Genomic DNA, 24680 nt, shown 5'->3' on the forward strand with positions numbered 1-24680 from the left:
GAAGGGGAGGGGGGAGCGGCGCGGGCGGAAGCGGCCAGGAAGGTCACTTCCGGCCTGGGCGCCCGTCCCCCTGACCCCAGGGTCTGAGTCGCCGCTGCCGCCGCTGCCACCATCCGCGAGGGAGGAGAGAGGAGGAGGAGTGCGGCGCGGCGGCCCCGGGACCGAGGAGGTGAGGGGAGGGCGCGGGGGCGGGGGGCATGCGCCGGGGGCCGGGTGGGCGCGCGCCTCAGGGCGCCGGGCTGCGGCCGGGGGGGCGGGCGGGGAGGCGGGAGGCGAGCGCGACTGGGCGGGCGAGTGCGCGTGCGCGCCGCTGGGGGGGCGTGAGTGGGCGCGCGGCCGGTGACGCGGGGCGGGGCGGGGGCACCGGGAGGGGCTGCGGGGAACGCGCTTGGGGAGTGCGCGTGCGCCGCTCCCAGGAGCGCGCCCGAGGCGGGAGCGCGCGCCGGGCCGGAGGCTCGGGCGAACGCGTCCTCCCTAGCTTCCCTGGCCGGTCGTGGCCGGAAGCGGTGGCGACTCCCGGGGGAAGTTGAGGCCCCGGTGGGGGAGGCGGCCGCGCGGGCCCAGCTTGCCTGACCGGAAACGGCGGCCCCGGGGGGCCCGTCGTGGCCCCCGGCCTGCCCCCATTCCTTCCCCCTTTCAAAGGAACTCGGTCCCGCTGTCGTCCCGGGCGGGCTGCGTGCGGCCTTTGATCCGGCCGATAATTACGGGCTTTCCGGCCGGCGGGAGGCTCATTCATTCGCCCCTGCGCGGGCGGCGGGCAGGAAGCGCGTGCGTCAGAGGGGAAGTGATGGGCCAAGGTCAGGCACTGCGTGGCCCGCGGGGCAGGGCAAGGACGGTGGCCAGGCCCGATGGCCATCCCGAGGCCTCCCGGGCGCCGAACCGCGCCCCTGAACCCCAGCTCCCAGTCTCCGCCGTAAAGGGGGACACCCCAGTTCGTGGAAATGAGTGCCCTTCGGTCCCGCGGGGTCGGGCAAGCTTGGGATGGCGTGATCAGTCGGAAAAGTGAGCCACAGCGAGTGTGGACAGAGGCTGTTACAGAGCCGTTACCAATGCTTGGCACCAAGGACAGGGAGATGAACAAGGTCCCTGAGGGAGCGGGTAGAGACCTGGACAGAGGTCCGTGCCCCTCTCCTCCCCTCTCCACCCCCGTCCTCATCCAGGGGGCCGAGGGAGCCAGGGAAGACACCCCACCCAGCCCAATCCAGAGGGGCAGTCAGCGTTTTAGGAAAGGACTGACTTGGTTTGGGTTTTCCGTGTGGTTCCTGGTGCCCGGCCCTACGTTGGGCAATGCTGAGGATCCAGCTAGGAGCTGGGTCTGGCCTCGCTTCTGGGGAAGCACAGTTGCTGTTGATCCTGGCTTATCTCCTAAGACTGTAAGCCTCTTTGGCTAAATGCAGCTGGCATTCACCTACCTGTCTCTGCTGTAGTCTCCTTTGTCCTCCTGCCTCAGCCACAGAGAACATTGAGATCAGATTCCTTCTAATGTTATCTCTTGTATTAGCCCTTTTCCTCCTGGAAGTCATCCAGGTCTGACCACCACCCAGCAGAGCTAGAGAACAGGGAGGGCTTAGCACCATGCTGGGCCGAGGAGCAGCACTGTAGTGTGTTAGCCCGGGGCTCTGGGGTCAGACTGACTTGCTTTCAAGTCCTAACTTCACCGTTCATCACCTTTGTGACCTTGCGGCACAAGTAATTTCTCAGTTTCTACTTGAGTGAAACAGGGATAATAATAATAGTATTGATCTTGGCAGGAAGATTCTTAACGCTTTCCTCTTAGAGCCAAAGCAAATCTCATAAAAGTGGGTGTAAAGCATGTGGACAGGCCTCTGGGGCCAGGCATTCCTAGGCCAGGCTCTGGCTCCGTCTCTTCCAGCCCTGTGACCTTGGACATGCCACTTCCCCTTTCCCAGGCTCAGTTTCCTCCTCAGTCCCTTAAGATGGAGAGCACAGTCAACCGTTCGCTGGATAAGCCTGGTCCATCAAAGCTGCTGCCCAGGCCCCGCCCTGTGCTGGGCCCTTGGACACAGCGGTGGTCCTGGTGCAGTGCTCTGCGGTGGGGTGGGAGAGGAGGGTCACTCGGCTGGGCAGCACTTCCTGTCCTGGAGCAGCTCAGAGCCCTGGCGGGAGGCACGTGCATGGAAGCCCAAGGCTCGGGAATTTGCCAGGATGGCCCTGGGAGCTAGAGGAACCCAGAGGGAGGGCATTCTGGTCAGGGAAGGATGTCTGGGGAGATGGCGTGTTCCGAGTCTTGAAAGACAGAGGAATTGGCCAAGAGGACTCTGGGACTCCGGGGAGGAGGTTGGTGAGTTCTGGGCAGGCAGAGGTAATCTTGCTCCATGGCCTCCAGCGACTGCCTGGCTGCCCTGTGCTCTTTGGTGGTCACTCCTGGGCACACAGATCTCTGGGCATCTGTGCTCAGATGAGGCCCATAGCCCCCTAACCCTGTCTGGCTGTCCCACAGTGCTGCTTGAGGTCTCCTGCCTGCCGAGGCACGTGCCGGGCACTGCCCCCAGGGACTCAGCTCTGGCCCTGGCCTCCTGGTGGAGACAGACTGCAGATCTGACGACACTGGCTGAGCCCTAGGCAGGCGGCTGGCCCTGTGCCCGGTACTCAGTGTCCTGAGCCCTCGGAGGCCCTGGGATGGGGTGGTCACCCCACTCTGGGGGGGACTGAGTCCCAGGCGCCACGGCAGCACCGGAGCATGGGTCTGTGTGAATCCAGAGCCTGGCCCTTTCCCATGATGCCACCGCCTGCGTCAGCTTCTTTTGGCCAGGCTTGGGACCTGGGGGAGACAAAGGCTGTTCTGAAGGAGGTCTCTTAGGTGTCATTAGTTGGTTTGGGGACTCGGGGATCCCCTTTCGGTGGGGCAGCTATCGTGAAGATTCGTACAGGCGGGGCCGCTGGCTCAGGGGATTCTGAGACCCAGCCCCTCATTTCAGGTGTGCCTTTCACAGGTGGTGAGGACACGGGCAGTGTGTGCTGAGATGCAGGTGTCAGGAGGCCTCACTAACCTATGAGACAGGTAGGGGAGTTCTGTTGTCATGCTAGTAGGGTCAGCAGCCCTGTCGTAGGAGCAGAGAGAGCCGTTGCCTCACCCCACTGTACAGCCAGCCAGCAGAGCTTGGGGTGAGGGGCTGGCGGGGAGGGCCCTGGGCTGCTCCTGGGCCTGCCTTGGCGGGCTTTCCCTGGCTCCGTCTGCCTGGTCTCTGGGCTCTCTCATGCCGAATGAGGAGTCCCGTGTGGGCAGCCTGGTAATGAATGTTTCTGGGGACCTAAAGACGCATCAGACGTGGCCCCAGCCTTGAGGCTCAGGGTCAGGCCGGCCAGAAAGTTGTGGCCCCGTGGGGCTCTGTGTGCAGGGTCTGCTGGGAGGTCGCAGTCCTCCAGGGCTGCGTGGGGGACACGCAGGGGTGAGTAAGCCGGGGAGATCCTCCCAGGGACATAGGCTGCATCTGTACTCGTGGAAATAAGGGGAGCAGGTGCCCCTGTCCTCGGTGGAAGGGGAAGAAGTGCCTTGGAGTCTGGCACGCTGGTTTCACCTTGGCCCTTCTGCCCTGTGGCTCTGTGGCGTTGGGTCAGCCAGTGAACTTGTCTGAACTGCGCTTTAAACTCCTGGTTCACGCTTACTAGGCAGTACCGGGCACCTGGCTCCTTGTGGAGCGCGTCATCTCGTCTGATCTTGACGCCAAGCCCACGAAGAGGAGACACGGGGTGAAGCAGCTGCCCTAGGCGGTGGGTGGTGAGGCCGATCCCAACCCCGGCAGCCTGCCCTCCTGCCCGGAGAGGACGGCCTCTCGTCTCTTGGTGGTGGTGGGGGATCAAGATTATGTACCTGCTGCACCCTGTGCGCGGTCTGCAGTGAGTAGCCTGTGCTTGATGAGTGCGAGCTGGCCATTTTTTTGAAAAAATTAATTATTTATTTTTGGCTGCATTGCGTCTTTGTTGCTGCGCGCGGGCCTTCTCTAGTTGCGGTGAGCGGAGGTTACTCTTCGTTGTGGTGCGCGGGCTTCTCATTGTGGTGGCTTCTCTTGTTGCAGAGCACAGGCTCTAGGCACACGGGCTTCAGTAGTTGTGCCACGTGGGCTCAATAGTTGTGGCTCACGGGCTCTAGAGTGCAGGCTCAGTAGTTATCACGCACGGGCTTAGTTGCTCCGCGGCATGTGGGATCTTCCCGGACCAGGGCTTGAACCTGTGTCCCCTGCACTGGCAGGCAGATTCTTAACCACCGCACCACCAGGGAAGTCCTGCGAATTGGTCTTATTTGATAAGAGGGGACAGTTGAGCTGAGGGAAGGGAGAAGTCTGGGAAGGATTTCCGGAGGAGGTGCTGTTTTTGCTGGGCTCTGGTAGCAGATCTACAGGGGGAAGGCGGGTGGGCAAGGTGGAAGGAAGCACCGTGCAGATCGCACAGATTGCCAGGTTGGGAGAGTCCATGCTCACCTGGAGGATGGGGAGTCTGGCCCGTTGGCCTGATTGAGGGGTGACAGAACATGAGATGCCCCATAGGTGCAGTTCTGGTTTTTGTTTTTTGTTTGTTTTTGTCCTGAAGAGTATTTTGTTTGTTTAAACAATTTTCAGTTGCTCACCAACATTTAAGAATCAGGAGTGGTCACAAATGTTTCGGAAGCTCTAGAAGCACTAGGTGGTGGCCGGTGGCTGGGACGGGGCAGAGGCTGCAGTGCTCCCCTCTACTCCTGGGTGGGCCTGCGGCCGTAACAGTAGGTCAGGGTTCTAGGAGTTCCAGAAACTTCTGTCTCTCGTGGAGCAGATGCGGAGTGGTGACTGGGGCTGTGCGTGTCTACCCTGAGCTCACTCTTTTCTGAGCCAGCCCGGCCCTGCTGAGCCCCTGGGAAGGGCTTCAAAGGACCTGAGAGAGGCCAGGTGTGGGAAGTAAAGCAGTGTAATAGACTTAGCAGGAGGCAGCCTAATTGAAGGAAAGGGGGAGGAAGCAGAGAGACAGAAGGAAACTGGAGGGGGAGCCTCAGGACCTCGCTCAACCCTGTGTGTCTAAGCATGCTGGAATCCTTGTAGGGAAGAGTGGTCTGCCCAGCTGGCCCCAGACCAGACAGAAAACATCTAAGTGGTCAATCCATGGAGAAAACACGGACAGTTGCCACCAAAAAAGGGGTGCAAGATCCTGATGGCATCACAGAGACATTCCCCCAACATTCAAACCACAGGTCTGACGTGGGGAGGGCTCCCGGACCACCTTGGGGGCCCGGGGGGCCCAGACAGATGCAGAGGAGGGAACAGACCGGGTCTTCAGGCCTGGAGTGAGGGGTGAAGAAGCCTACAGAAAAGGGAAGTGAGGAAGGAGCTAGATGGGAGATGTAGGGGTGTGCCTGCAGCCCTGGGGGTACTGGGGGGCACCTACCATCCAGGGAGGGCTGAAGAGGGGCTGAGGGGCTGAGGCGGCCCTGTTGAGTCGGTGGTCTGAGAGCTCCAGCCCACTCACCTGCAGGGAGCTGGCGTGCACAGGAGCGGATGCTGGAGATGAGGAGGGCCATCCCAAACAGTGGTGGGTGGTGGCAGCCTTGGAGGGAAGTAGGCCCTGCGCTGGGATGTCGGCGGGGCTTGTTGGGCTAGGGATTTGACATTTGAGCAGACCCTTGAAAGGTGAGAAGGGGCCAGGCAGGTGGAGGACTGGGCCAGGCTCTCTGGCGGGAAAGAGGAGGCCTGGGTGGGAGGTGGGAGTGAGGGGCTGGAGGAGGAAGTGAGTTTGCAAGGGTGACTGGGGCCGATGGGGCCCTGCAGGACCTGCAGAGGAGTCTGGATTTTGGACTGAGTGCAGCGGACACATGTTGGAGGTGGTTCAGGCAGGGGAGTGATGTGAACTGAGCTACCTGAAAAAACAAAAGTAACGGTTTCATTGTGATGTAATTCCCATGTTGTACAGTTCACTTACTTAAAGTATACAGTTAACGTATTCACAGGGATGTGCAACCATCACCACGCTGATTTTAGGACTTTCTCATCATCCCCTAAAAGGTTGTGTACCCACTCGTGTCCCCCGGGCCGGAGCCTCTGAGAACCCCTGGTCTGTGTTCTGACTGGATTTGCCTGTCCTGGACTTTTCACGTGAGTGGAATCACACACCACGTGGTCTGTGTCTGCCGAGGTCCATCTGTGACGCAGCACTGGTCAGTGCTTCCTTTTCCTGGCTGAGTAATACTCCAGCTACAGATGGACCACGTTTGTGCGTCCATTCACCCGGTGATGGGGGTTTGGGTTGTCTCCACTTTCTGGCTGTTGTGATTTATGCTTCTGTGAACACGTGTGTATAAATTTTGGGGCGGACATGTTTTCATTTCTCTTGGGTACGTGGCCAGAAGTGGAGTTGCTGGATTATACTGTAATTCTGTGTTTAACCTTTTGAGGAGCTGCTAATCTCTTTTCCACAGTGGCTGCACCATTTCACAGTCTCAGCAGCAATGCACGAGGGTTCCAACTTCTCCACACCCTCGCCAACACTTGTGTTTTCTGTTTTTATTATGTCCGTCCCAGTGGGTGTACAGTGGGGTCCCTCTGTGGTTTTGATGAGCGTTTCCCTGAGGGCTGATGATGTTGAGCATCTTTTCATGTACTTAACAGCATGCTGTCTTTGGAGAAACCTCTCTTCTGATCCTTTGCCCGTTTTTAGCTGCTTATTTGAACTGAGTGCCTTGAAAAGATGAATTGGTCCGTGGTGTGGGGAATGGACTCTGGAGGGGTGTTTGGCAGGAGTGTGGGCCCCCGGGGGGTGGGAGGTGGGAGTTGGGAGAGGAGGGTGGTGAGGATGGCAGGCAGGGGAGAGGGAGCGGGGAGGGAGCTCCGGGAAGGGAGGGAGCGTGTGTGCACACGATGGTGCTGCCTACTGTCCCCGGGGTCAAGGCTGAGAAGTAGCCACTGGATTTGGTGACCAGAAGGTTGTGGGAGTGGCGGTTGGAGGATGGCGGGGGAGGAGGTGGGGGTCACAGCTCAGCCCCGACAGTGGAGGGAAAGCAGCTGGAGAGGAGAGAGAGGCACGCGGGGTGAGGGGACAAGTGAGTGGGCCCTCGGGAGGGTCTGGGGCGGAGAGCGAGGACAGGGGGAGCAGGGAGCCGCCGGCAAGCAGAGCTGGGGGAGGAGGACGAGGTGAGATTGGCAGCAGAAGAAAGAGCTGGGTAATTGGTGGGCAGGCATCCAGAGGAGGTGGGCGGGATCTAATAACAACAATAATAACGATAATTTGTCTTGCACTTAATAGCCAGCGCTAATTGAATCGCTCAAGGCCCCAGCAGGGGCGTGTCTTCGTCTCTGCAGAGCGGGGGTCTGAGCAGGGTGAGGCTGGGCTGGTACTGTTGAGCGTTTGGGGGTCTGGGGGAGAGTAGGACCCTCTGCTTTTGGCCTCCCGGGCTATCAGAGTCCACAGTCAGGCTGGCTGCGGGAATTGCCCCTTCTCCCCCAGAGAGCCGCCCGGGTCCTGAGAGCAGCTAGCTTAGGGGCTGCCCGAGGCCCTCAGCTCTGGCCGCTCCCCTCTGAGGTCCTGGGGCAGGACCCCAAGCCCCCCGGATCAGGACAAGAGGGCCCAACAGCTGCGTGAGTGGATGAGCGCATGAGTGACTGGCTGGACGGGGGAGGGAGTGACCTGGGTAGGATGGTTTAGTGAACGCCCTCGGCTCTTCACCAGGATTGCGGTTGGCCCCCCAGCACGCGCTTCCTGACCTCTCACTCAGCTCCAGGGGTACCTGCTGGTCCCTGTTGCACGGGGGCGGCAGCCGAGGCCCAGAGAGGCTGGGCCGCATGTGCAGGGTCACAGAGTGGAGTGGCCGAGGCACCAGGCTCCAGCCTCCGTGCCAGGAGCCAGGGCAGCACCGCCGCCGGGGCCTTTTCTGCGGAGACAGAGGAGATGCCGGGGTGTTCTCACCTCGTGGCTGGTTTTCAGTCTCCCTGGTGGGTGGTGTAACCTCCCTCTGCTCAGGGCTGAAACCGAAATGCAGAGCGGACTGTCCCCGAGTCCCCAGGTGTGCCCTGCACCAGGCACCCCTGACCAGCAGCGCCAGTGGGGGCCCCTGCCGAACCCCCAGAAGTCATCGAGAGAAGCTGCCTCTTTCTAGGGCCTCGTAGTAAAGTTCTGCCTAGTCAGGGCTTCCTGCGTGTCTGGAGTACCATGCAGACGCCTGGCTGGGCCTGCACGGCCCTGCTCTGGCCCCTCTGCCTCTAGTGCCTCATCTACTACCCCAGGGCAGGGCTGGCTCCGTCGTTTTCAGGGCCTGGCATGAAATGAAGAGGTGAGCCCCTTGGGCAAAAAGCAAGAAAAAAGCTTTTCCCTTTCTTCCGAGGTCTCTCAGCCTGTCAGGGTGTTTTTAACTTGGTATTTCGTGTCGCATTCCCCCAGGTACAGGGTTGCCCTTAGGGTGCAGGCCTGGCTTCTGCCCAGGCCCCCGTAGGACCTCCTGTGCAAAACACGGATCCCGAGATAAGATTAGCAGTAGTCTCAGGGCGGCGACCACAGAGTATTGACCCCCATGCGCTGGGCTCCCTCACCACTGGTGGCCCTGCTGTGGCCCCTGCAGGCACCCACCTGCCCCTTCCCGCCCTCCATTCCACCATCCAGGGCTCAGCCTCCCTCAGGCCCACCTATCCTGTCCCTGCCAGGCCTTTCCTGTGTGTCTGCTTGGCCTGGGACGCTTTCCCCTAAATCCTGGCATCCATCATTCCTTCGCATCTGGGTCAGCAAACTCTCCTTAATGAGCCAGAGAGTAAACGTTTGAGGGCTTACAGACCAAGAGGCCACGTTGAGGGTATATGTTGACACCTACATACCAGTTAACGTGTGACCATTTAAACCCCGTGAGAACCGTTCTTGGTTGGAGGGCAGCTCCCAGGAGGGTCATTGTGTACGGACCCTCCCTTACGTTATCCCGTCTTGGCTCCAGTCTGGCCCATGGAGGGGCCTTTGGCAGTCTGTAGGGGGTGTAGGATTTTCCTCTGCCCTCCTAGGGCTTCCGGCTGGACTGACTAAGGCGGATTAACAGGAGAAAAGCATACGAATTTTATTTCCGTGAGCTTGGGAGCCCTCAGGAGAAAATCGCCGGAGTGCTCCTTATACACCAGGGTGAGCAGGTGCCGTGGTGGGGAGTAACCGCGGGACCCGGGGGGTTGCAGGAAGGAAGGTCATTTTAGCAGGTCTCTCTCGGGATGTTTCTTCTTCCTGGAGCCGGGAGGGCACTTTCACGTGCCCCCTGCTTTCGGGGGAGAAGGTGCGTTCAGAGCGTCCTTGTTGCACCTGCTGTTTTCCGACTGCCCTGAATTCGGGGTCATCAGTGTGGTAAAGCAGCCTATCAAGGTGGAAGTTCTGCATCTCACGTCCTGGTTCAAGAGCAGCCCCTTCCCCTCCATGCCCAGCCTCACTTTCCTGCTGGCTCTTCCCACCATGGAAATCGGGGTGTTGGTTCCCTCACTGCCTTGTTCTGGGCAGCGTGGCTCCCGGTGCTCAGTAAGCACCTCTGGGTGCAGGGAAATCTCTGGTGCAGGGCTGGCCGCTGTCACCTCCCTGTCCTCCGTCCCTTCCCCCAGAGCCTGTGGGTTCCCTGGAAGGAGGATGGAGGCCAGCCCAGGCCCTGTCGCTGCAGGAAGCTGGCCTGAGGTGGACGCTCGAGGCCGGGAAGTCCCTGCTTTATTGACTTAGATGTGATTGTTCCAGTGGCAGCACATGATAACCTCCTGGCAAATGAGTTTCAACCCAGAAGCCACAGAGGAGCGGCCTCTGTCCGTCCCACCTCCTCAGCCCCCGAGCCCTTGGCCTCTCTTCCTTTTCTTTCTCTTGTGTGTTTCTGTTGTTGCTGGGGTTTGAATAAGAGGGCCCCGTACGAATTCTTAGGTCTTTTTACTTTTTAATTGAGATATAAGTCACATGTTGCAAAGTTCGCCCTCGTAAAGTGTACAGTTTAGTGGTTTTTTAATACCGTCACAGAGTTGTGCAACCATCACCACTGCCTGATTCCAGAACATTTTCCTCGCTCCACAAACCCCGTGCCAGTGCGCGATCCCTCCCCGCCCACCCCCAGGCTGGCAGCCGCTCATCTCGGCCCGGACGGTTCACATCCCCGAGCCGCGCTGAGTGGCCTTGTGTGCTGGCTGCTTCCCGGGGCGTTGGAGTTGGCACGCCTTGTTGGCTGTCACACACAGCACTGCTGTGAATAACACTTAGGAGTGGGGTCCTGGGGTCACACAGTGACCCCGTCGTTATCAGGACGTGCCAGGCTCTCCTCACGGCGGCTGCCCTACCGGCACACCCGCCCGCCGCGCAGCTTGCACGTTTACCTGTGATCTGAGGGCCCACGCAGTTCTCCCTCCCCAACACCCCGATTTCCCTGTTGTGATACATAGGCCTTGTCACCAGAAAGAAGCCAACCTTTAGTCTTTTCCCCTCGTTACACAAGGAATTATCCATTAATGTAAAAAAAATTGAGAAGGTGAAGGTAAAGGAGAAGAAAATGTTAAGGTGGCTCTTCCTGTTATTGGCTGGGGGGGCGGGGGCGGGGCGGCCACTTTACAGCGTTGTTTCAGAGGCTGTGAGATGTCCGTAGACTCGCTTCCCATGGTCTGTGATCTTATTACACTTTCTCCCACCACGGGGCTGGCGGGTTCTTTCCGGTTCTTACCCTGTTCTAAATCTTGCTGTGGCAGACCCTGCAGGAAGCATTTTCCGAGGTTTGGGTTTTCCCCGCAGATTAGCTTATGAAGTGGGCTTCCCCGGGCAGGGGCCGTGAGCTCCACAGCGGCATCACCTGACTGGGCCCTCATCACCCGATGGGTCCGAGGGCCGGTCTGTCCTTCTGGTATGGGTCTCACCACTTCCTGCAGTGGGTCCTAGAAGGGGGGTGGTCGTGGGGGTCGGATTTGGGGTGCACTGCGTTCCGTCCCTCGAGCCTCTGCTCTGTTAGTTGGCCTGTCACCCACCCGTTGGCAGCACATGTCTGTGCCTGGCGCTGTCGTGGGGCCCCTGGAGGGTCTCGGCAGGGCCCTGGAGGCCGGGTACATCCCCTGCCCCGTGACCTTCAGCGAGGCCGTGGGCCCGGGAGGGAGGCAGGGCAGCGTCCTCCTTTGTCCCCTGGCTGCCAGGGTCCTGGGAGTCGTCTCAGCCCTGAGTCCCGCACCACCAGCGCTGAGTAACTCCTGGCTGCTGTCCAGGTGCTCCCTGCTGTTGCTGCAGGGGACCCGGGATCCGGCCCCGCTGCGTCCCAGATACAGTGACGGGAAGCTGCCTTGGTTTTGTCATCAGCCCTGCCGTGGCCTCCAACCAGAGCTTGTCCGCCTCACCACCGGCCTCACCTCTTGCCACTGGCTCCATTCCCATGAGCTGCCTGGTTCAGGCTCCCACCTTCTCGTCAGATTTCGGCAATTCTTGCGTGCTTAGTGGGGGTGTCTCCCTCTTCGTGTCCCGACAGTCTGCTCACTGCCGGGTCCAGGGGGTGCTTGGGCAGCTCCGCCCAGAGGTGGCCCAGGCCCCGACAGACCTCTTTGAGGGGCGTCTCCCTCCCTGGCCTCCTGGCTTGTCTTGCCCTTGGATTGCGCCCCTGCTCTTAGAGTCCTTGTGACCATTTGTTGAGCATCAGGATGGTGGAGCGGGTGAGCCACGCGGCCTGTGTCCCTCCTCTGCTCCTGGGCGCTTCCACCTCTGTGCCCTGACCCGGGGGGTGGGGGTGGTGGTCACGTGGGGCACTTGGGCGCAGGTTAATGTAGGGCTGCGTCTGACTGTGGGACCTGGGCCCGCCTTCCCTCCTGGCCCGCGAGCTCTGCGGCAGGCCTGGCCTCTCCGGTTACTGCCCGTCTCCTGGTCTCAGGACTCCGTGAGTGAGCGCTTGGGAGAGCCAGGCCCAGACCCTGAGCGGCAGCTCCGCTGGTTCTGGGCACAGACTTGGAGCTGGGACGGTCTGCCTTCACGCCCGGCTCTGCCGCCCCTGCCTCGGAATCCTCACGGCTGGGGGTGACGGTCGCCTCTGCCCAGAGGGTTGCATCAACCACTGAGAACAGTACCTGGGGGCTTGTGAGCGACTTGCTCGGCACAGCCGCGTGTGTTTATTACTTAACTAAACAGGCCGGTTAAACAGGCCAGTTCTCTGAGCTTCTGGCAGATGTCAGCAGAGGTTACTGAGGGGCGGGCCATGGAACGGGCTCCTTTCCGTGCCTGGATGGTGGTGAGCCCCTTGTTACTGGGGGAGTCAAGAGAAATGGGTCAGGCTTGTTGTGCCAGGGGGTGTGATGCTTGGGGCTGGATGGCTCCGTTCCCAGATGCCCGGTCCCCCAGCTGGAGTGGGGGACAGAAGGACTGTGTGGGGAGAGGTTCTCTGAGCTGTGTGCATGCAGACAGACGGGCCTTGGTTTGCACCTGAAGGGGCCTGAACACGAGAGGAGGAACCGAGGCGCCGCCCCGGGTCCCAGTCGGTGTGCCCCTTCTTGTCAGAAGGCTTGCCTGCCTGCCAGCGTCCTGCTGGAGAGGGATGTCACACCAAGGAGCAGGGCCCAGAGGGGACCGGAATGCCGTGGCCCCAGTACCAGGCTCCGCTGCCGGGGCTGGGTGCCTGCCCACACCTCCCCGCCCTGCACACTGAGTCCAAGACGCAGGCAGACCCCTGCCGGCTCCACACCTCTGCACAGCCTGGAGACCAGGCCTGGCAGCTCCTGCCCTGCCTGCCCTGCCCACCCTGCAGGGGCCAGAGCGGGAAGGGGATGAAGGCTGAGCTGTGGCGCCCCGAGGGCCAGATTCTGCTGTGGCGTTGCCCCGGGCAGCGGCGGGGAGTGGAAGTGTGGGCTCTGGAGGCAGGCCACACAGTATGTGAGGGACGTGCACGCCAGTGTCCACAGCAGCCGTGCTCACTTTAGCCAAAGGGGAAACACCCAGGCTCTGTCTGTCATCCAAAGAACAGAGAAACAAACAACACGTGGTCTGTCCCTGCAGGGGAGCATTACTCAGCCGTGAAAAGGAAGGAAATTTTGACACGCTGCTCCGTGGGTGAGCCTTGAGAGCGTGCCACTCAGCGAGAGAAGCCAGACGCCAGAGGCCACGTGCTGTGTGGTGCCATTCATAAGAAACGTCCAGGGTTAGGGCGAGTGGTGGCCAGGGGCTGGGACCAGAGCGGCCGGCGCTCCTCCTGTGCAGGTCCCCAGAGGGTCCATCGTCGCTGTGTCCAGGCCTGGTGTGGAGTTTTGCTTGGCTGGCCCATGTCTGGAAGCAGACCTCAGACTGTGAGCTGCTCAGACGCTCAGTGCCCGCGTCACCTGTCTCCCTGTCACACACTGTCACGTCTCAGTGGGGTTTGCCTCATCCTGGTCCAGGGAGAGGCCTTAGGACGGGCCTGGCAGGGGAGCCCTTCTGGCCTTGATTGGTGGGATGGGCCCTGGCCTGGAGTGGATTTAGGGTTCCCTTGCTTGGGGTGAGAGCTCCGTCTGTACTTGTCTCGCGTGGACTTCACGACCCATGTGTCGGGCTGTCCTCCATCTTCCTGGTGAGGAAACCGCGTGGGGGGGTGGAGGGGGTCTCTTGCCCCGGCCCCAGCTGGTCAGCGGTGGAGCTGGGCCAGGTGGCCGCAGCCGGAGCACTTCCTCCTCACCTAGGTTGCGTGTGGCCTCGGGCTGGACCCCTGTCCAGTGGGGGAGCAGAGGGCCATCTCTCCCTTGGCCCTCAAGTCCCCGCCGCCACGCACCTCCTGTCTGCTGGGCCTGAGCCGGGCGCTTGGAGCCCACATAGCACCTGTCCCCCCACCCCGGGGCCCTCCGTCCAGTCTGGCGTCCTGTAAACTCTGTCCTCTGTCTCGTCCCCTTCTAACAGGGACCCAGACATGGAGCTGCGGGAAGAGGCGTGGTCTCCGGGGCCGTTGGATTCTGAGGACCAGCAGATGGCCAGCCATGAGAACCCAGGTGAGGCGGCCTTGAGGAGTTCTTCCCAGCTGGTCCCTCACCCTTCCCTGGACCCTCGCTTCCTTTGTCTCCCCTTCCCCTCCCGTGGCTCGGGGCTCACCATCCTTCCTCTGGGGGCTCAGCCAGGCTGCCTCCCGGGCCTGTGTAGAGTCTCCGAGTTCCCTCCCAGCTGGGAGCCCCTGGGGGCTGCCCCCTCCCCTCGCTGGGTGCTCGGCACCGTTTCTAGGTGGCCCCTTGGACCTCCTGGGCGGGATGCTCTTTAGACCAGGGTGGCAGGCCCACATACCGGTGGGCCAGGACGTGGAGAGCTGGGGACAAACTGTGATGCGTGGGGAGCGGCAGGCTCACAGAGCAGGGCCAGTGACCATCCTGAGGGACAGCTGGGTGTCTGGGTTTTTATGGGGCTTGTATCTTTCTGGGGTTTTATCTGTCACTCTTTAAATATTGGCCACATGTTTTGTTTGACAAAGCGTTATTTGGGTTGAATAAAACTCATCTTGGAGCCCTCGGGGACTAGGCTTTGCTTGCTGAGACCCCACCTGGCCCCGCTGGCCCCTTCACGGCCTCACCCCTTGCCCTCTGGTGAAGATGTACTCCCCGTTTCTGGGGGTTTTCATGCAGGGCACCTGAGAAATAAAGTATGAGCTCTTTTTCATGCTGCTTTTGATGCGTCTTCGTGCGGGCATCCCATCCTCGTGCGTTTTGGACGGGGTCAGCCAGCATTTCTTGCTGTGAGGGGGCAGAGGGGAGGTGTTTTCGGCATTGTAGGCCTTGTGCCCCTGCAGCGTGGAAGTGAATGGGCGCGACCACCTTATTTATAGAACAGGCTCTGAGGTCATGATCCCGGTGCCCGCATGTCATAGTCGTCCAAGAGAGGTTACGAGGGCCTGGGCGGGCTGGGGACAGATTGCATAAAGCACTCGAGCCCCTTCGCCTGATCTAGTTCTAAGATCCACTGAGGGGGTGAGGGAAGCTCCTTGGGCTGGCTCCGGGCAGCCGTGGTTACACAAGAGGAAACAGATTTCAGGGCACATGGCACGTGGGGCGCGGACCCTCCACCACCCAGCAGGAGGGCGCACGGCCCATCCTTCCCCATTTCATGCTGCCGGGCCTGCCCCTTCCTCCTTTCCCTGTCTTTTAGCCTTTTTAAAATTAATTTTACAGTCTGTTTCATGCTGGAAATTGCAAACATCGATAGTGTGGTGATTGCACTTCCCACTGCCTAGCCTTAGCGGTGAGCAGTACTTTGCGGTCTTTTCCCTGGTTGTGCCTGCTTTTTCTTCTGGAGAATTTTAAAGAAAATCCCAGATATTGTATCATTTCACCTACAGATTCTCCAGCAATAACAAACGCTCATCTCACCTGACGAAGCGTTGCCCAGTGTGTGAAGGTGTCCCCAGCTGTCTCCAAAATGCATGTTTGCCTTGAAGTAAGGTGGTTTTAATTTTACACTCCGTCCACTAACCCATTCTCTTGAGGAAACCTCTACAAAGCACAAGTGGGTTCTCATATCCCCTTTGTCCGGCCTGCTGTCCCCGACCCAACACCCCACCGGAGTCTGTTGCAAGTCTGCTCCGGCCCCTCCCTGCGTGGTACCCCCAACTGCGTGACACCCCTTCGCTCAGCTTGTAAGCCGTGTGGCCCGGATGCCTCCAAGCTGCCGTGCGTCCCCTGGTTCTGGGCCTGCCCTGTTGGGTCCTACCTCTGTGGCAGCCTCCTGTGATGGGACAGGGCCGGACCCCTGCCCTGAGACCCCACCCCCCACCCCCAGCTGATGCCTGGACGCAGGAGCAGGAGGCTTGGGCTGGCGGTAGCCCCTGTAGGCTGTTTCCCTGTTGGGTCGGGACGAGGGGTCCGTGAGCAGGGCTGTGAGCGCTTCCTGTGTGCCCCGAGCTTGAGGCCAGCCACCTCGGGCAGGCCCTTTCATGGAATCCTCACACCCTTCGAGCTCGGGGTGCTGATCAGAGGGTGCTGGGCAGAGAGAGGCCAGGCCACCGCCCAGGGTGACGAGGCAGCCAGGAGCCAGTGGAAGGGGCCTGGGGCCTGGACTGTCCGTAGGCTGCAGCCAGAGTCTGTTGCGCTGCCTCACTGGCGCACTGACCCCAGCAGGTGCGAGAGCTGTCCAGGCTCGGCCTGGGGCCTTAGCTACAGGGTGTTCAGAAAGAGAAGCCATCCAAAAATGAATAATAAAGAGACATCCCAATTCTGAGGTGGGAAAGAGTCTTCAGCTGGTGTGTTGGAAATCACCCACCAGGGACAGGGTCCCGGCCTCCCGCTCTCACGCCCGCCTCTCACATCTCAGTGCCCTCCAGAATGACCCCGCAGAGTTCACCGCAAATGCCACGTCTGAGCCGGATGACAGCAGACCCACGTAAAAACACAGCAACTGCCTGTGGGCAAAACCCATGTTCCCGGGTCACACTGGCAGCACACCTTAGGTGCAAAGCCCCAAAATACAGCTGGATGGGGACAAGCCAGCAGCCGGGGCAGTGTGGTGTTAGCAGGGGCAGGAGGGGAGGACGCCCCAGGTAGCCCTCGGGGGTTCACCGGAGGACTTGGGGCTGGTCACGCTGCGGCCAGCAACTGAAGCTGGAGGGGTTCTGTCCAGACCAGGAGCAGGGAGCGCGGGGCTGCTGGGGCCCATGGCTTTCTTTACCCAGGTAAAGTGCCCTGCCCTGGCAGGACCCACGCAGAGCAGAGCCCGTCAGGAGGGGGTTCAGGATCGAGTGGGACCCCTGTCATTGGCCACAAGGGAGAAGGGAAGGTCCAGATAAAATCAGGGGTGGCCGCAGAGCAGGCAGCCCTGCACTCGGAAGAGGGAGCCCTGAGGAGCCAGAAACGCTGTCCAGAGTGTAGCCTCCCAGAAGTTCAGGGAGACTGACCACAGAAATGAGCGAAACTGGAAAATGGTGAGTTCAGTCCTCTTGCTTCCACCCCCCAGGAAGCTATTAGAATAAAAAAGAAGAGGGGCAAATAGTATCTCCACAGACAGGGAGGGTGGTCAGAGATACACCTGCAGACAGGTCAGGATTGTTCAGAGTGGCCAGGAGATGACGGCCCCTGGAAGTGCAAGATCAGAACAGCTCAGCCCAGGGGGCAGAACTCAGCAGAGAATTAGAAACAGAGTCAAATTAATTTCAAAGTGAAGTAGGAGGAATTCGAGACTGAATAAAAATAACACATTGTTCCTTAAGAAAAATCGAAGGTGAAAAAGAGGACCATTTTAAAATCAAAAAGAAATGAGTAAAGATTAAGGCAGAGTAAAAAAAAAAAAAAAAACAGGTACTGAAGTTAGGTAAAGAAAGCCCTTTGAAGAAGAAATCCAAAGGAATATAATGGTAAAAACTACGAGTCCAGAAAACATTCCTGAAATGTCAACGTTAGGTATTGAAGGAACAAATCACAGATCTGAGAATATCAGCTCGGATGAACAAGGCATATTCTATTCAAGTCACTGGGCTTTAAAGGAAGAAGCAAATCCTTTGGGGCACCTAGGCAAAAAGAGCAAATGACTTACAAGGCAAAGTAGGTGGGATTGCTGTCAGACTTTGCCAGCAATGCTTTATGCCAGGAGAAAATGGAGTCATATTTATGATTCTCAGGGGAAGAAAAGGTAGAGCTAAGAATCGTATTCAGGAAGACTGCCTTTCACGTTGGAAGGGCGCAGATGACCTCAGCCAGCAGGAGCTGAGCAAACAGGGTTGTCGTGGGGCCTTCCCGAGGAGTCTGCGGGCAAGTGAGCCTTGCGCAGCCGCCGTGGCCAGAGAGATGGGCGCTGAGCCGGGGCAGGCTCCACGAGGGCTCAGGCGGCGGAGGTCTGGCTGTGAAATCAGTGAGGGGAACAGGAATAGTTCACCTGATTTCTCAGGAATGGTACCTGGCAGTGGTGGGGGTGATTCTAACCATTCAAGTTAGAATGCTTATCTTGAAGCTGTGTGATGTGGGTTCAGCAAATAAGCAATTATGGGCTAGTCAAGTCCTCTCTCCCCTAGTGAGGAACAGAGATGCAGATGTCCTAGAAAAGACCGCATAAAAGCCTTTTGGCCTGAATTTGTATGGGAAGTATCAGAAGTCACAGGAATTTTATCTTAAAAAAAAAAAAGTGAAGATCATTTCCACATTTTGGTTTTGAAATTGTTTCCCACGAAAAGAAACCAGAGTCCCTTGGAGAAACGGCCAGTTGCAGGTTTGGGGTGGGAAGTATGGATGAACCTGTAGCCCCTTGTTAGGCTGGATGGCAGAGAATCTGTCAAAGACCACCTGGGTCCCGTCCAGAGGACTCGGAGCTCACTTGAGGCTCCCACGCGCTGAAGATGGCAGGCAGTGCAGCCTACCGGATATATTTAAATCCGTGATCTCCTAATGATGTTAAGAAAGGAAAGACTATGTGGTTACCTTGGAGGGTGGTAGGGAACCAGTTTGTAACCTGGAAAACTGGGCAGGTAAGGGGAAATGAGATTCATCCTGCCATAACCACATGAAATTTACCACTGGATACCAACCAACAGATGATGTAGAGTCTCTAAAAGCTATTCCAGCTCCTAAACGCAGGAGAAACCACAGGGCAGCCCCATTTTGCACCCCTCGACGAATCAGCAGACCTAAGCGTTGAGCATCGGTGGCCCTTGATATCACAAAAAGAGAAACACGAGATATCGGGTGCCTTCAGTGAAAGAACAGGATTGCACCTTCAGAATGACTTCAGGGGCCGGCGGGGCTGGGTGAGCCAGCTGCTAACCGGCAGCAGATGCAAGGCACTAGGAGCATGCAGTCAGCAAGGGTCCAACTGGCCTTAGGGCTCCGCTTCTTAAAAGGAAAATCGTAAGGAAAAGCAAGAGATGGAGGAAGTCGTGTCTTACAGGAGACTTAAAGACATACTGAAGTAGGGCTTCCCTGGTGGCGCAGTGGTTGAGAGTCCGCCTGCCGATGCAGGGGACGTGGGTTCATGCCCCGGTCCGGGAGGATCCCACATGCCGCGGAGCGGCTGGGCCCGTGAGCCATGGCCGCTGAGCCTGCGCGTCCGGAGCCTGTGCTCCGCGCAACGGGAGAGGCCGCGGCGGTGAGAGGCCCACATACCGGAAAAAAAAAAAAAAAAAAAAGACATACTGAAAAAGTAACGGACCGAACTGTCTGGGATGTTGCAGTTGGGTGACAACCGTACAGAAATGCAAGAGAACGATTACTGCACAGGTCAGGATGGTGGTTATATTTGGGGTTGAGAGGGGGTGAGCTTGGGAAGGGCACGGAGGGACTCCCGGTGGGTGGCCAAGACCTGTATCTTGACGGGGCATTTGTCTTTCTGCATTGATTGTGGTCAGCTCTGCATTCCGGGCTCTGCATGTCGTGTGTTTTAGGGGAAAAAGGTTAACATCCGGTAAAGCCGCAGGTCCTGCCCTTCCCCAGAAGGTCTGCTTGGGAGGATCCACCCTGGGGCGGGAAGCTGCGTGGGCGGCAGGACCCCTCCTGGGCCCAGAGCGCAGGAGCCGGAGCTGAGCCCTCCTTCAGCGAGAGAAGGACCCTGACAGTTGCTGTGGGATGACGGGACCTGGAGCCTGGGACACCCCTCCCCTTCCCTTCGGGAATGACGATCACTCGTCATTTCTGTGCTTTTGATTGAGTGAGCCCTTCATGCTGGTCGCTGTCCTCTCCGCTTTCCGGGAATTCTTGCATCCTTTTAAAGATGACGTTTGTGCGGCAGTGAAGTTGCCCCCATGAGGAAGGCGGCCCAGAGGGAAGCCGCTGACTTCCAGCCTGACCTGGAGGGGTGCAGACTCAGACTCTGGTGTGCCTGAGAGCCGCCCGCTGCTTGGAGAGCGCCGGTCCCTGCACACTCGCAGGGGGGGCCAGGAATCCGAAGGTTGAGAGAGAACCCCGCCTCCCGAAATGATTAGACCCTTTTCCATTTAACAGCTTAACACCTGCTTAAAAAGTAGTGAGTGGGGGAAACAGAACGCAGCAGCGGAGAGAAGAGTCACGTAGCCCAAGGCTACAGAGGAAGCCTGCACCCGCTGCACGCACCTCACTGCCCAGCCGGCTCCTCGGGCCTTCTCTGTTTCTGGACCTGGACGGGTGGTCGGCCCCTCGCCAACCGCCCCCCCCGCAACCCGCATCCAGGGCCCCGGATTGAGTTACAGGTGTTTCACAAGTTCAGATGGGCTGTGTTCAGTTCCTGTCATCATGATTGTAAATACTCTTCATCGCTGAGTCAGGCGGCATATTGTCAAACTTTCTTGACAACTTTGAAAACAAGACGTTTATTTCAATCAAAGGAGTGCAGAATACTTGCTATGGGTCAGGTGGTGCGGCTCATTTCCCGCAAAGAGCAAGTCTCCTTTCCAGCCCAGCCCAGTCCACCCCTGCTGCCCGGACACACTGCTCAGAGGCAGACAGCTCCCCAAGGTTCACTTTTTTATTCTTGAATATCTCCACATAATGTGCTTATGACTCTCTTGCTTTTTCTTTCTTTTGGCTGTGCCTGGTGGCTTGCGGGATCTTAGTTCCCTAACCAGGGATCGAACTGGGGCCCGTGGCAGTGGACGCCTGGAGTCCTAACCACTGGATGGCCAGGGAATCCCCATGATGCCACTTCTTGATTTATGTTGACACCAAAGTGGGCCCTGTGTCATCTCTTGAAAAGCGGCCCCCACCCGGCCCAGACTTCCTACCTGGATTTTTTTTTTTTCCTGCTCCATATATGATTCTATATCCCATTACCCTTTCCAGTACAGGCGGTCTTGGGACCCAGACTACCCGTGCAGATACTGCTTTGCTGCTCCCAGGCCGTGTAGCCTTGGGCGGTGGTTCATCTTCCTGGTGCCTTGGTGTTCTCACCTGTAAAGACCCGAGTTCCATGGAGCCCACCTTACAAGACTTAAACGCATGGATGCTTATGAAGTGCATGGGACCACTGTCTCAGGACAGTTGGAGCACTTTGTTCCCGGCCAGGTGCTGGAACACAGGGATCGGGCCACTGTCCTTGTGGGCTTGCAGGCTAGTGAGAGGGAGAGGGAAAACAATGTTTGGTAGGTTATAATAGGATTCATCTTTGAAAGACACCTTCGCGGTGCACCTAGGGGCGGGGCCAGGGGCGGGAGGGCGGGGCTGTGATCAGGGGGCGGGGCCGGAACCCAGGCACGAGTCCGCGCTTGAGCACGTGCCCCACCTCCATTCTGTAACTCAGGCCCAAGCCGGACAGGGAAGGCAAATGTCGCCAAGGGTGCACACAGAGCAGGCCAAGCGTGCACACAGAACAGTCTCGGAGAGCTGGGCAGGCTGCGGGGAGGGGCAGGCTCTCGTCTCTCCCGGGAGGCCGGCCGCTCAGGCCAGGCGCGGCGTAATTGTATTAGAGGCTTTGTTGGGCAGATGGCCCGTGGTGGTGTCCTCAGTTTGCAGACGCCAGGACCAAGGCCCCACGCTCCTTTATTGTTTGCACTGGGCATACAGTACCTACAAACCCAGGGACCAGGGTGAGGAAGTCTGTAATAGAGGCTGCAGTGTTTGGAGGTTGCACTCCCAGTTAATGGAGGGTCAGGACTTCCATGCGGCCTGTGATCCCATTAACCAGTCCGGTGACCCCTTGCTCTTCTCTCTTCTCCACCCGCAGCCAGGATTATCTTCCGAGAGCCCAGATGTGACACCATCATTTCCCGCTTGTACACCCACAGGGTGCTGCAAGCCCTTGTCCCTGGGCAAAGGTGGAAACCGCGCTGCGGCTGCCTTCCGGTCTGGAGGGGACGCACTCTGCTGGCCCCCAGCCTGGGGCCTGGGCTTCGGGAGGCATTCTTTACTAGGAGCCTTCCCTAGACCTCCATCCCGTACCCCCGTTGGTTTCTGTTGTTTCCTTTAGCAGACATTTCTGGCGTCCCTACTAAGTCCCGGGCATTGTTCTAGATGCTGGGGAAACGGCCGTGAAGGAAGGAAGAGTCCTAAGGGATGGGTAATGAATGTTTAGTAAAATGCCGGGGCGTGTTCGATGCCCTGAGGACAGACACTAGGAGGGGTGAGGGGAAGGGGACCGATGGGAGGGACGTCTGACCAGGGCCAGGTCCGTGAGGAGGGCTCCGCACTGGCAGGGCCCAATTGCCCTCTGAGGGAGGTTCTGCCACCGCCCCCGTTACAGGGAAGCCTGGGAGGGCGCACAGGTGAGCGAGGTTCCCGGGGGCACGCAGAGCAGCAGGTGGAGGGGCCCCAGGCCGCCCTCGCACGTAGCCTCTCTGACTCCCTCCTCTCCCCTCTTGCCTTCCAGTGGACATCCTCATCATGGATGACGATGACGTCCCCAGCTGGCCCCCAACCAAGCTGTCCCCGCCCCAGTCGGCGCCCCCGGCTGGTCCCCCGCCCCGGCCGCGGCCGCCCGCCCCCTACATCTGCAACGAATGCGGCAAGAGCTTCAGCCACTGGTCCAAGCTGACGCGGCACCAGCGCACGCACACGGGCGAGCGGCCCAATGCCTGCAGCGACTGCGGCAAGACCTTCTCGCAGAGCTCGCACCTGGTGCAGCACCGGCGCATCCACACGGGCGAGAAGCCCTACGCCTGCTCCGAGTGCGGCAAGCGCTTCAGCTGGAGCTCCAACCTCATGCAGCACCAGCGCATCCACACGGGGGAGAAGCCCTACGCCTGCCCCGACTGCGGCCGCAGCTTCACGCAGAGCAAGAGCCTGGCCAAGCACCGGCGCTCGCACAGCGGCCTCAAGCCCTTCGTGTGCCCGCGCTGCGGCCGCGGCTTCAGCCAGCCCAAGAGCCTGGCGCGCCACCTGCGGCTGCACCCGGAGCTGTCGGGGCCTGGCGTGGCGGCCAAGGTGCTGGCGGCCAGCGTGCGCCGGGCCAAGGCACCCGAGGAGGCGGCGGCGGCGGACGGCGAGATCGCCATCCCGGTGGGCGACGGCGAGGGGATCATCGTGGTGGGCGCGCCGGGCGAGGGGGCTGCGGCGGCCGCAGCCATGGCGGGCACGGGGACCAAGGCGCCGGGACCCCGCTCGCGGCGCGCCCCGGCCCCCAAGCCGTACGTGTGCGTGGAGTGCGGGAAGGGCTTCGGGCACGGGGCCGGGCTGCTGGCCCACCAGCGCGCCCAGCACGGGGACGGGCTCGGGGCGGCGGGGGGAGAGGAGCCCGCGCACATCTGCGTGGAGTGCGGCGAGGGCTTCGTGCAGGGCGCGGCGCTGCGGAGACACAAGAAGGTCCACGCCGTGGGCGCGCCCTCCGTCTGCAGCCGCTGCGGACAGAGCTACTACCGGGCAGGCGGGGAGGACGACGACGACGAGGAGGCGGCGGGCGGGCGGTGCAGCGAGTGCCGTGGCGGGGAGGGCCGGTAGGGGCGGGGGCCCGGGGGGGCAGGGCCCCTCGGGCTTGGCGGGGACGACGGCGCAGGACCCAGAGACCCGGGGAGAAACGGACAGAGGGCTGCCCCGGACCGGCGGCGCGCTCTACCCCCTCCCCTCCCGCGGCCTGAGAGGTGCGGCGGGCCTGGGGCGGGACACTGGGGACGCTCACCGGGCCGCCTGGCCCCTCCCCGCGCCCGGCCCTCGGCCTGGCCTGACCCTTGTAGGTTCTCGGCCGAGCCCGAATCAAGACGTGTGAGAACTAGAGAGACCAAGATACGACAAAACCCACGAGCGAAAGACCATTTTCCCTCTTTCTCTTCCCCACCAACGGGGGGTGTTGAGAAGATGGCGAACATTGGGACCTTTCCACTCGGAGGGGCCCCAGAGAGGGAAGGGAAAGAGGGGTCCTTTTCCCTTTTAGAATTTTCTTTATAATCATATCCCCTTCCTGACCCCGCCTACCTATTATTTTCTTTCTTCTTCGCGGGTCCCATCCTCTTTCCTCGCCCTAGTCCTTCCTCCCCCTCCTGGATCTGGGGTAGCAGAGAAGTGCTGGAGCGGAACTAGCCCCTGTCCCAGGCGCACCCCGCAGAAAACGGGTTCCCGTCTCATCCCAGGCCTGGGGACGGTTGGAGGAGGGGTGCGGGGGGCAATAAATCGCACTATCCAATTGTCCCTGCTGTGCGTGTTTCTTGAGTTCGGGTAAACGGAGGGCTCCGCACCGGGCAGTTGCTGCTGAGGGGGTACTGACCACGGGCCAGGCCCGTGGAGAGGCTGCCGGCTCGGCCCGCACTCGCGCCCGGGTGCAGACTGGGCGGTTGTCCTGGAAGAGTGACCGGCCAGGTCACTGGCAGCGGGTTCTGGGCCCCAGCGGAGTGGCCGTCAAGTATCCAGGCTGGAGGATGGGCAGGCCTGTGAGGAACTGGGGCGGTTGTTCAGAGTAAGGCCCACCCACTGCTGCTTTTGAAAGGAATCTCACCGTCTGGAGGTGCAGGTGGGAGTTGCACAGGCCGTGCCTCACCTCACAGTGGAGGGCAGCCTCCCCCCACGCAGTAAATGAGCCCATGCTCCCGTCTGGGCGTCCTCCCCCAGCCCCTGCAGCCCCTTCCTGCATCCAGCTTCTTGGAAGACTTGGCCTGGACGTTGCACCTGTGTCCCCCTGCTCAGATCCCATCGGGGGAGCAGGGGACAGTCACGGGGTCACATGTCACTGCAGAGGAGGCTGGAAGTGTCCCTGGCCTGCCACTGCTTCCTAGCAACAAAACTATCCTAGAGGCGGGAGATGGACTCTGGTGGGTGGGTGGATACCTGCCTGCCCCCAGGGCCCCACTGGAGAAGCCAGCCAGGGGTCTGGCGGGAAGACAAGGGTGGGCAGTTGCTTTCTGGTGTTTCTTGTGTTCTAGGCGCTGTGCTACTTGCCAGATGGACCTGGTCCTGCAGCATCATCGCAGCAGTCCTGGGACGTTGAGGACTGCTAGC

The 24680-nt window shown here is 59.9% G+C and overlaps 1 protein-coding gene across 6 annotated transcripts; it reads left to right on the forward strand.

Annotated features, from left to right (window-relative positions):
* On the forward strand, positions 1–23876 carry ZNF787 (zinc finger protein 787). Of its 6 annotated transcripts, none has more exons than XM_060130173.1 (4): positions 1–169; positions 5988–6077; positions 13792–13880; positions 22126–23876. In XM_060130173.1, exons 3-4 carry the CDS (start codon positions 13802–13804, stop codon positions 23190–23192), a joined length of 1146 nt encoding a protein of 381 aa, XP_059986156.1. In that variant the 5' UTR covers positions 1–169; positions 5988–6077; positions 13792–13801; the 3' UTR covers positions 23193–23876. The 6 variants fall into 6 exon arrangements, with proteins under 6 accessions (XP_059986156.1, XP_059986158.1, XP_059986155.1 ...); XM_060130175.1 differs by lacking the exon at positions 5988–6077 and adding an exon at positions 15212–15309; XM_060130174.1 differs by lacking the exon at positions 1–169 and adding an exon at positions 5077–5179.
* Positions 23877–24680: the final 804 nt, after the last annotated feature.

This window comes from Lagenorhynchus albirostris, chromosome 19, assembly GCF_949774975.1.
Source record: "Lagenorhynchus albirostris chromosome 19, mLagAlb1.1, whole genome shotgun sequence".
Taxonomy (NCBI): Eukaryota; Metazoa; Chordata; class Mammalia; order Artiodactyla; family Delphinidae; genus Lagenorhynchus; species Lagenorhynchus albirostris.